This window comes from Malania oleifera, chromosome 2 (genome assembly GCF_029873635.1).
Source record: "Malania oleifera isolate guangnan ecotype guangnan chromosome 2, ASM2987363v1, whole genome shotgun sequence".
NCBI lineage: Eukaryota > Viridiplantae > Streptophyta > Magnoliopsida > Santalales > Ximeniaceae > Malania > Malania oleifera.
In genome coordinates, this window is record NC_080418.1 from 61,731,448 (window position 1) to 61,744,166 (window position 12,719).

Genomic DNA, 12,719 nt, shown 5'->3' on the forward strand with positions numbered 1-12,719 from the left:
GATCCCAGCTGCGGATTGTCTTGTGATAATGGGAAGTGCACCTTGTGCGGTCCCTGCAGCCTACAATAATTTTGATGAGAGGAAGTTGCTTTCAGCCCTCCAATTCAAAAAGAGAGTAAAAAGGGGAGAATCTTCTTTCGTGATTCTACCGATAGTCTCAGAAGATGCAAAGGTAGGGAAATATCCACTTGAGATTAAAGAAGTTTTAAAAGAGTTCAAGGAGGTGATCCCGGAACAGCTACCGAGGGTTTTACCACCGCGACGACCGATTGACCATGAAATTGAACTTTTTCCAAGAGTAAAGCCGCCAACACGTGCCCCTTATCGAATGGCACCGTCGGAGTTAGCTGAACTTAGAAGGCAACTGAATGATCTTATTGCAGTAGGGTTCATCCGTCGTTCAAAAGCACCTTTTGGGGCCCCAGTGTTATTTTAGAAGAAACAAGATGGTAGTTTGCGCTTGTGTGTAGATTATCGGGCTCTTAATAAGGTGACGGTGCGCAACAAGTATCACATTCCACTGATTGCTGATATTTTTGACCAGTTAAGTACAGCTAGATATTTCACAAAACTGGACTTGAGGTTGCGATATCATCAAGTGCACATTGTTGAGGAAGATGAACCGAAGACCACTTGTGTCACTCGGTATGGAGCATTTGAATTCCTTGTCATGCCTTTTGGACTAACAAATGCACCCGCTACCTTTTGTTCTCTAATGAATCAGGTTTTTTGGGACTACCTTGATCAGTTTGTGGTTGTTTACCTTGATGACATAATGGTTTTCAGCGCATCCTTAGAAGAACATAAAGATCATCTTCGGAAGGTTTTTCAAAAACTCAAAGAAAATCAGTTATATGTAAAAGGGGAGAAGTGTGCTTTCACTCAAAAGCGTATTAAATTCTTGGGGCATATTATTGAGGAGGGCCAGATACGGATGGATTCGGCTAAAGTAAAAACCATCAAGGAGTGGCGAGCACCTACATCCGTTAGAGAATTGCGATCTTTGGTGGGCCTAGCCAACTACTATCGAAAGTTTATAGAGGGGTACTCCAGAAGAGTTGTATTGTTAACAAATTTATTGAGGAAGGGGGAATCATGGGGGTGGTCAGAAGAGTGCCAATCAGCATTCGTTGAATTAAAGGAAAAGATTGTAGGAGATCATGCGCTAATCCTTCCTGATGTGACAAAGCCGTTTGAAGTGCAAGTAGATGCCTCAGACTTTGAATTAGAGGGAGTTCTTTTACAGGAAGGACATCCAATTGCTTTTGAAAGTAGAAAATTATCGGGTGCCGAACGGAACTATACAGCACAGGAAAAGGAGCTTCTCGCAGTGGTACACTATCTTTGGGTGTGGAGAGACTATCTCTTGGGGTCCAAATTTGTGGTAAAAACCGATAATGTGGCAGTTACTCACTTTTTGTCACAACCTGAACTAACGTCAAAGCAAGCCCATTGACAAGAGAAGCTAGCTGAATTTGATTTTGTTTTGAATATAAAGTCCGGAAGACGAATGAAGTGGCCGATGCTTTAAGTAGAAAAACTGAATTGGCAGCATTGAAACTCATCAGTCATCTATCAACTAGTAGGGTGGCGTTACCTTTGAAGAATCTTATCAGGGAACATTTAAGTACAGGCTAGCAAGCGCAGTCACTAAGCAAACTAATAGACGAAGGGAAGACACGACAATTCTAGGTAGAAGATGGACTGATAATGACTAAAGGCAGGAGAGTCTATGTGCCCAAAGCTGGAAACTTGAGGAAAACCTTACTAAAGGAGTGTCATGATACGTTGTGGGTTGGTCATCTGGGATGGCGAAGAACTTAGGCATTGATTACACAGGGGTATTGTTGGCCGAATATGCAAGATGATGTGATGAGTTATACCAAAACTTGCTTGATCTGTCAACAAGACAAGGTAGAAAGAAAGAAAACCTCAGGTTTATTTGAGCCATTGCTAGTGCCTTCCAGGCCATGGGAGAGTGTCTCTTTGGACTTCATTTCCTCGTTACCAAAAGTAGAGGAGTCTGACACAATTTTGGTGGTGATTGACCGGTTCTCTAAGTACGCAACTTTGTACCAGTCTCGAAGCCATGTTCAGCAGAGAAGACAGCTCAGCTATTCTTCAAGCATGTGGTGAAATATTGGGGTGTTCCAGAAAGCCTAATCAGTGATAGGGATGTTAGATTCACGAGGGAATTTTGGGGTGAACTCCTTCGCTTGATGGGTTCAAACCTTAATCTGTCCACCAGCTATCATCCATAGACAGATGGTCAGACCGAACGTTTTAATGGGATGCTGGAAGAATACTTGCGACATTTTGTTCACTCTAATCAAAAGAATTGGGTTACTTTACTGGACACAGCACAATTCTATTTCAACTCTATGAAATCTTCTGCCACTAATAAAAGCCCTTTTAAGATTGTGATAGGTCAACAACCGACTCTCCCGCACACTCTAGATGGTCCATACAAAGGAAATTGCCCGAAAGCATACCAATTCACGAAAAATTGGTTGCAAAATATTGAAGTCACCCGAGCTCAGTTAGAAAAAGCATCGAAGCGCATGAAGAAATGGGCTGACAAAAGGAGACGACCACAACAATTTGAAGCTGGAGATCTGGTTCTTGTAAAAGTGTCGCCGGAGACATTTCGATTTCTTCGCGGCAAGGATAAAAGGTTGTTACGTCGTTACAAAGGTCCAATCAGAGTGATCGAGAAGGTAGGACATGCATCTTATCGGCTTGAGCAACCCGAGTGGATGAAAAGGCACAGACGTCCAGTCCATCCTGTGTTACATGTAAGCAATTTAAAGCCATTCCACACAAATGAAGTAGATCCGCACTGACAAAAGTTAAGGAGATCAACAATTTCCAGAAAGCAGCCTGTCAACAAGGAAGTTCAAGAGATCATTGCAGACAGAGTCGTCAATGTAGAAGGTCGTCAACAATAATAATTTCTGGTTCAGTGGCTGGGGCTGAGGGAAGAAGAGAATAGTTGGGAAAAGGAAGAAAACTTTCAGCATGCCATACAGAAGATTGAAGATTTCAGAAATTCATAGTCAACGACATCTACTTCGACATCAACACAGTGAGAAGCCCATCTACAACACATCGACGAGGACGTTGATAAAATGAGTGGGGGAAGATGTTAGGGAGTGACAATGTAATGGGAAAAATGGGGAGTGAGATACTGCTATAATTGTATTCTCCAAGGATTTGGAATGAATATATGATTATCTAGGTTATCGTTTGTATGATTATTCTCTTGTGGTTGAATAATACAAGTAGTCCTTTTCATTGTGGTGTTTTGTTGTCTTGGATTGTTATGTCTCTGATTGTTATAGTTTTATTCGGTGTATAAGAATATATTGCTCGTGTGATATCCTATTGTTTCTTGGTTTTCTTGAGTATTGAGACTCACCAGGTACTCGTGATTGCAGGCTTGAACGTGTGAGACTTAGCTTACTTGTCGAGGGAGAGCTCTCAACGAGTGCCATACGGCCCTTATTTGAGTCCCATTTTGGTGGTCTCTGACACTAGGCATGAGTGTGAGAGAGTGAGAGAGTGAGAGAGAGAGAGAGAAGAATTGCCTTGATTAGTGGGGTTTACCAAAAAGTGGGGTTTACAAAATAGTGTCAAAGAGTCGGCTGGAAAACAAATGTAAAGGTAAAGGTATGTACAAGACAAAAATATGTGAGGGAGATGGCATGCCCATCCATAGCCAGACATGGGGAAGAGTGATGAGACTGTTTGGGTCTTGGGGGGCATATATATATATATATATATATATATATATATATATATATGGTCAAGATGAGTTAGGCTAGACCCATGCAGACTACTCCTCAATCCTGCCTTGTTAATCTCAAGGATGGAAATGTCTCCTCCAAACAATAGAGGAATTAATTAATGCGAAATTAAGCTGTCAGTTAGGCAGCTAGCAGCCTAACAGTGAGTGGCCGACCAACGTTTCCCACCAGCTTCCTCACTAATAAAAAAAATAGGAGGAGATGAATTTTCGATATTAAATTGTATTTTTAAAAATTTTTAATAAGCTTTAAGATAATTTTATATTATATTTTATCTGCCTCTAAAATCTAAATAAATTCAAATTCAGGTGAAAATTCTACTTTATGCAAAATAAAAATATAATTTTTTTTATAAAAAATTCAATTCGTATTAGAACATACAAATTTGCTGGCTGCGTGTGTGTTATCTTCCTTATTTTTGCTGATAAGAAACACATTTTTAAGAATCTTGGTCAAAGTACAAAGCTGCCTGATGTCCCAAGTTCTAGCTCTAGTCTCTGTACCGTCCATATCCGTGTGTGTGTGAAAGAGAGAGAGAGAGAGATGGGGGGGGGGGGGAAGACTGGAACCCCATTGGTCAAATTTGCTAGTTTATGTGACCCTGGGTAAATCTAGTCGATTCCCCTCCTAGATGCAGAACTTTTTGGCAACCGGGCATTAGTCCAATTCATCAAAATATGTAAATCCTGAATTGGGTTATTCATAAAATATTCAAAGGAAGAAGATATTCAATAAAAAAGCTCAATCCACTTGTCATTGAATTATAGTCTCTGCAATAAGACCTTAATCCACATTCGTTCCACTTTCCCAATAAAAAACGCATCTGCAATAAGACCTCAATCTACATGCATGGCTTCCTCACTGTCCCAAATTCCAGTCTCTGCTTGACCAGAGAGAGAGGAACTCCTACACAAACTCTTACCAAATATCAAATGTTCGGAAAATTCTGAATTGGGTAATTCTTAAAATGTTGAAAATGGAAAAAAAAATGACATTTAAAAACTCCATCCACTAGTCTTTGAATTCCAGTGTGCCTCCCCTGTTTCAACACCACCCCCCCACCATATATTTTATATATATATATATATATCATACACCCTCCGTCTTCATTCTTCATCATTCGGCCTATAATTAATTTGGGTGCACCGAGGCCGACTGAACAACAACGTCCACGGGAAAATTAAGCAACGCCTTGGCACCCCGCATTCTCAAAGCGGCTCTGTCGTAGGCCAGCGCCGCCTCCTCCGCCGTCTCGAACGTGCCCAGCCAAATCCGGGTGCCGTTTCGAGTCGAGTCGCGGATTTCCGCCGCGTACTTTCCCCACGGCCGCCGCCGCACTCCCCTGTAGTGCCGCTGCTCCTTGCCCACTTCTTCTTCCGGCGCTTCCTCATTGCTTACCCCGGAGCCACGGTAACAGGAGTCATCCCTGGACGCCGACCAAGCCCTGCTGTTGCTGCTGCTGCTGCCGCCGCCACCGCCGGTGATGACCATAGCCTCGTTTAGGACCTCGTACAGGACCATGTCCTGCGAGTCATTCTCGTTTAGGGGCAGGGACTGGTCAAAAGTTGGGGCTCTGGGTGGAACGGAACTGGATGTGCCCTGAAAAGATGGGACCATGTTGGGCGTGTATAAATGCTAATACGAGGGGCGGTTGTGTTTGTGAAAGGGGTGCTACTTTATAAGAAGGGAATTTGAGAGGTCACGTGTGATTATTATAAATTTTAGAAATGGAGAATAGGATAGGAAGGTGCGAGGAAGGTTTCTGCTTTTGTTTAATTATTATTTCATGCTCTTTTCTTCTAGAAGAAGGGTGAGGAATTAGGGGCATTGGTTTGCCGCTGGTTTTGCTCAATAATACATGAATCCCCCCCCCCCCCTCCCAATCTTCTTTTTCAATGTTTTCTTATCCTTCCGTTTTTTTCATCCCAAAAGCTTCCCAATTGACTGCTAAAGTGGATAAATAATTATTTATATTAGTGTCCTTTTCCTTACTTCTACTTAAGAAAAAAACACATTCCACAAAACTCCTAGTGTCTGAAAAAGAGGTGAATCACAATTGATTTATAGTAGGCACCTTAATCTTGCATTTTTACAAAATATTACAAATTTACTGTAAAACTATAATTATTATATCACCATATGCAATGCAAGACACTCACTTTAAAACTTTTCTTGATATCTCACGTATTAGCTTTCACATTCTCAATATCTTCTCTTTTTTTTTCCCCTCCCTCTTACTTTTTTATGATCTAATTTCAATTATTATTATTTTTGGATTGCATATTTTAAGTACAAAAAATAAAAAACGATTTTAATTTTTCTCAAAAACAATTTGTCCTTAACATTATCTAGAAATTCAAAAGTAGCAAAAGTGCTTCCAGTACTCTTTTTTTAAAATATAATGTTCATTTTTTTAATGCGAGAATAACCATTTAAAGCAAAAATATAGTGGGGTGTGAATGGGAAACGGGCAATGAAGTCCTCAAGGAAGTCGGTGGAAGGCCATGTGCAATGAACACATTGACTAAAGGGACCCGGTGACTGGAGAGAGCAAAAGCAGTGAAAGGAATCATGACAGCCAAATATATTCATTCATTCCTCAGTGGGCAATTGATGCGTGTGGGAGGGGAGATAAATGGGAAAATAGAAGTGTCTCCCCCAAGTCACCAGGCGCAAAGATTGTCTTCACCCTATTAAGTCTACTAATTCTTTTCTTTTGAATTTTTAAAGAGGCTACAGAATTAACTTTACTTATTGTGCTGCCTTTTTCATTGATACAAAACCCAGATATGATTTGAATTTGTATTTTTAATTTATCAAAAGTCGCTAGATTTGGACTCTAAAATAAAAAAAAAAAAATTAGTTCCCCACTCAGCACTCCTTTTCATTCCTGCACATCGGTGTCTCCAGGATAAAATAAAATAAAAAAATAATTTAATTTTAATATTTTCATCATACACGTTTGACGGGGAAGCTAGAGAGGGAGTGTGGGTGGAATGGGAGCGTTTCTGGGTGGCTTCCTGGGATCTGATGAGGTCATTGCTGATGACATCCATGTCCATGGGGTTGCGTTTGAGTACACCAAGGTGGAAAGGAGAAACTTTTGTGTGAATTAATTTAATCAGTAAGACAGACCGCCCATCATCCTCCATCTTGACTAAAACCCTATTTTCTAAAGTTGTTCACAAGAAACAACGGCTGCCGGTCTCCCGCCACGCCACCTTATAAATAAGGTCTCGGATATGATCAAATCAGCCTCTCACGGCCCGTTCAGGACCACTCCTTTTGACTACGCAAGAAATTTTAGGCCACCTTGGCTCGTTCCACATCCACATATTATATAGTCTAATATACATTGCATAAGTAGATTGCACCCGAAATTTAAGGATGAATTTGACGTCTCTTTTAATGGATTTTTTTTTTTTTTTTAAAGCAATAGTGTTTGATAAATAATTTTTTTATTATAAAAGATGCATGAAAATAAATAGTGATGAGACAGAAATTTACATTATTCGGCTATGTCTACTCCACGGGCGGATGAGATCAAAAACTTCACTATTACGAGCAGAATTATAAGATGATTTGGAATTGGTCTTGCACAAAATATCGGAACCGGCCTTATACAAGATATCTCTCTTCTTTTTATCTCTCTTCTTCTTTTTATATACACTACTTACTTCAAGCATGCAAGTGGGTATACAAGTATGTAATGTGTATATTGAATGAAAAAGCCCCTCTTATATCTTAGATGTAATATCTATATGAATAGGGGTAACTTCAAAAGAAGGTTAGAAATCAAATGCGCAAATTTCACGTGTTCGGTCGACCGAACCTAAACACACTGAGAACCTTCGGTCGACCGAACCACCTAGGGTAAAAAAGTTGACCACTTGGTCGACCGACCTCAAAATGAATGTTAACACTTTGGTCGACCGAATTTGCACGTGGAAATCTCCTAATGTTTTATTCGACCGAACTTATAGTAGAAAAGTGACCTGATCGACCAAACACCCAAGTTCGGTCAATCGAACTCAATCAAGTCAATCAAACATCGGAAGGTTCAGAATCGCCTTTAGACGAACCTGTAGTTCAAAAATACCTCGGTTGACCAAACTTAGTGAGATGGTCGACCGAACCTCTTGGGTTCCGAATTTTGTAAGGGCTTAAATGTAATTAGCTTTTAATTAAAAATTTTGAAAAATACCCAATGGGTCGCCAACGGTTATAATTTTCACAAACTCTATAAATACCCCCTCATAACTCTAGATTAGGAACTTTGATTAACTCCAAATTTTTCTCTAATCCTTTGTTAATCAAAGTTCCCCTAAATCAAGTTTTATTTGTAAAATCATTCTTTTCAATAAAATTTTTTAAGCAAATCTCTCTCAACTCTCTTTTACTTGTTTATTTCAAAATCATTTTTCAAGAGAGAATTTATTTTGGATATTTTATTTGCATATACTATCACGTGTTATTTATTTCCCGAAAATCATTTTTGAGAGTATTGCTTAGGTTTTCTCCTGATTATTTATTTGATAAATATTTTTGAGAGAAAATTATTTACAGCACAAATATTTTCTTGAACTTAAATTCCTAAATTCTCCAAATATTCTTTATTTGCAAAAATATTTATAGGAGAACAATAATACTCATTTTTCATATATATATATATTTTATTTGTGCAAATATTATTTAGATAAGCACCCTTACTCTACTGACCATAAATCATATCATATTAGAGTACATTTATTTGAGCTTAAATGTGTACATCTTAGTTTGTATTTTCAGAAGCATTATATGTACAAAAATCATTTTTATTGTATTGGTTGGGTTCAGCTTGGAATTGAACTGAGAAGTTTCAGCCCCGTAAGTGAGACTGGTTCAATTCAGTCCGAAAATTGAATTAGGGAGTCTCAACCCCGTAAGTGAGATCGGTTTGGTTCAGCTTAGAAATTGAACTGAGGTTTTCCTCGTCCTGTAAGAAGAGGATGTAAACAGCTTCTGCTCCGCCCATTTAAGTGAGCAGGGAAGTGTAATCCTTGGGGAGGTATGCCCAAGGCGGGGACATAGGCTAGTTTGGCCAAACCTCGATAACAAATATCGTGTGTTCCTCTCTCCCTATCTTATTTACTTTCCGCACTGTAATTTCCATATGTGTATGTTTGTCCATTTACAGTTATAATTATTTGCATGCACACATTCATTTAAATAAGATATGATGCACGTGTATGTTCACACTCACAATTTTATTATTTAGATACACGTTTGTATTATGAATAGGATATGATTTGTGGTGAATCGGCAAAATGTTTAAATTAGTAAAAAAGTTTTTAAAACTCAATTCACCCCCCTTTTGGGATCACACCAATTCCAACAATCACAATTTTCTTTGACATCAGAAATCATTGATCTGAGCCACACACATTCTCTACTAGTTTCATGGATAGCTAGTAATTCAAAATAATTGGAGAATGTTGCTGTAATCGTCTGCTTTACTAATTTCCAAGATGTAACAGTTTTTCTGTAAAAAAATACATATCCAATTTGAGATTTAGCATTGTGAGGTTCAAATAGATATCCAGAACCTGCATATCCTACTAGTTGAGATTTAGAATCAAATAAGTAGAATAAACCCAAATCAAATGTACCTCTTAAATATCATAGAATGTACTTATTTCCATTCCAGTATTGCCGAGTAGGAGTAGAGCTATATCTTGCTAATAGATTTATAGCAAATGCAGTGTCGGGTCTTGTACAATTGGTTAGATACATTAGAGAGATGATAGCACTTAAATATGGTACTTCAGGACCAAGTAATTCCTCCCCCTCATTATGAGATCGAAATGAATCCTTCTTAATATCAAGTGATCACACAATCACACCATCATTGGAGATCGCAAAGGATGAACTTTGTCTATATAGAATTGCTTTAATACCTTTTCGGTATATTTAGATTGATGAACAAGAATTTCGTCATTTACATGTTCAGTTTATATACCAAGACAATATTTTGTCTTTCATAAATCTTTCATCTTAAATTCTGCTATTAAATAATTAGCAGCTTTAGTGAACTCTTCAGGAGTCCCAACTAAATTCAAATCATCAACAAAAACAGCAATATAGCAAATCCAGATTTTGATCTTTTGATAAAAATGCATGGACAAATTGGATCATTTATGAATCCCTCTTTCATAAGGTACTCACTTAATTGATTGTACCACATGCATCCAGATTGCTTTAATCTATATAAAGGACGTTGGAGTTTAATTGAATATAAATTTATGGGTTTTGCTTCAAGCAATTTAAATCCTTCAAAAATTTTCATATAAATTTCATTATCCAACGATCTATATAGGTATATTGTTACTATGTCCATAAAATGAATGCTCAGTTGTTCAGCAATTGCTAACCCAATTAAGAATTTGAAAGTGATTCCATCCATTACAAGAGAATATCTCTCCTCATAATCAATTCCAGGTTTCTGCGAGAAACCTTGTGCCATAAGCCTTGCTTTATATTGAGTAATTTCATTATTTTTATTTCTCTTGCGCACAAATATCTGTTTGTATCCAATGGGTTGGACATCTCCTGGTGTCTGGACTATAAGTCCAAAAACTTCTCTTTTTGATAAAGAGTTTAATTCTCATGTGATAGCCTCTTTTCATTTTGGCCAATCACTTCAATATCGAGATTCATTAATAGATTTAGGTTCAGGATCCTCATTACTTATGGTAATGTTAGTAGCTGTTGCATATGCAAATGTGTTGTTGACAACAACTTTATTTCTATCACATATTTCTCTTGGGTAATGAATTGAGATTTTTTATTATTTCTAGGTACATGTCCCTTTTCAAGGGATGTCTCTTCAGGAGTTTTCTCTTCAAGAGATTCTTCTTCAGGAGGTTCCATAATAGGGATTTCATTTTTAGGAGAAATGGGTTTGTGAATGTTGAATGGATTATCCACATATGTAACCTCTTCTAGAGTGTTTACAAATTTCAATTTTCTCCTTTTAGGAGTTTTATCTTTTGCACCAACAGACCTTCCATGCTTGACTTGCAGTTTAGGTTCATTAGCCAGTTGTTGTCCTTCAGGGACATTAATACATGCTGGAATATTTGCAGTAGATATATGAGATTTTAATATAGCCTTGGTAGATACAAAAGAATCTGGTAATTGATTTGCAACCCCTTGCAAATGTATAATCTTTTAAACTTCAAGTTCACTTTGATTTGTGCGAGAATCTAAATGAGATAAACTCATGGCATTCCATGTGATTTCATGTTGTGCTTTAGGCACTGATTTTGCTCCCCCTAATGTAGGGAATACTGCTTCATCAAAATGACAATCTTGAAACCATGCTTTAAAAAAATCACCTGTTAAAAGTTCATGATATCTAATAATAGAAGGGGAATCAAAACCAACATAGATACCAAACTTACATTGAGGATCCATTTTAGTTCTTTGAGGAGGGGCAATAAGAACATATACTGCACAACCAAAAGTTCTTAAATAAGAAATATCAGGTTGTTGTCCAGAAACTAATTGAATGGGTGAAAGATTATTATAAGTAGTTGGCCTTATATGAACTAAACATGCAGCATGAAGAATAGCATGCCTCCAAACAGATAAAGGCAATTTAGTTCTTATAATTATAGGTCTAGCAATGAGTTGAAGTCTCTTAGTAAGAGATTAAGCTAAACCTTTTTGTGTATGGGTATAAGCAATGAGATGTTCAACATCTATTCCAAGTGACATGCAATAGTTATCAAAAGTTTGGGATGTAAATTCACCATCATTATCCAAACGAATTGATTTAATTGGATAATCGGGAAAATGAGCTCGTAATCTAATCAGTTGAGAAAGAAATCTAGAAAATGCAATATTACAAGTAGAAAGTATAGAAACATGTGACCATATAGTAGATGCATCAATTAAGACCATGAAATATCTAAATGGTTCAGATGGTGGATGTATTGGTCCACAGATATCATCATGAATTCTCTGTAAGAAACTGGGAGATTCAAGACTTGCTTTTGAAACAGATGGTTTGACAATTAATTTCCCTTGAGAGCAAGCAGTACACATGAAATCATTTGATAAAAGAATCTTCTGGTTCATTAGTGGATGACCATGTGAATTCTCAATAATTCTTTGCATCATTACATCTCCAACATGTCCAAGATGATCACGCCAAAGTATAAATAACTTTGAGTCATTGTACTTCTGGTGTAAGGTATTATATGATTCAACTACTTTAATCTTTGTATAATACAATCCAGAAGATAAAGTTGGCAGTATTTCTAAAATTTGTTTCTTCCCAAAAACAATTGAAGTAATATAAAGGAATTCTTTACTGCCTTCATTTGTAGTTTCAATGTGACATCCATTGAGTCTTAAATCTTTAAAATTTAACAAATTTCTTTTGGATCTACTAGAATATAAAACTTAATCAATTTATAATAAAGTATCATTTGGTAACTTTATATTAGCTCTTCTGCAGACTTCAATAAAATTTGTAGAACTAGATATTTTATTAATATTTGTTGAAGAATTGTGTATGTCGTAGCACTATCAGCTAAATAGACTTCTTCCAAAGACATCTTCCAATCGATCAAAGTTTTAAGACAATTCACACTACAACACATATTGTTGGAATTGGTGTATTCCCAAGGAGGGTGAATTGAAAATTTAAATTCTTTTGCCTAGGTTAAACCAAATAGCAGTAGTACTTCACAACCTAGAGTCTTTCCATGCAATTACAATCATACTGGTAATTAATTGAGCAAATATTTAAACAATTAAAGCAATCTCAATATTTCCAAGCATTTATAGAATTGAAATGTAACATACATGTGTAGGAATATAATGTAAGAACCCGAACCGTGATATATGGATTTAATTAATTAAGAG

The 12,719-nt window shown here is 37.2% G+C and overlaps 1 protein-coding gene across 1 annotated transcript; it reads right to left on the reverse strand.

Annotated features, from left to right (window-relative positions):
- Positions 1-4,533: 4,533 nt before the first annotated feature.
- On the reverse strand, positions 4,534-5,694 carry LOC131147675 (pathogenesis-related genes transcriptional activator PTI5-like). Its single transcript, XM_058097191.1, has one exon. The coding sequence runs from the start codon at positions 5,421-5,423 to the stop codon at positions 4,938-4,940; it is 486 nt and encodes a 161-aa protein (XP_057953174.1). The 5' UTR covers positions 5,424-5,694; the 3' UTR covers positions 4,534-4,937.
- Positions 5,695-12,719: the final 7,025 nt, after the last annotated feature.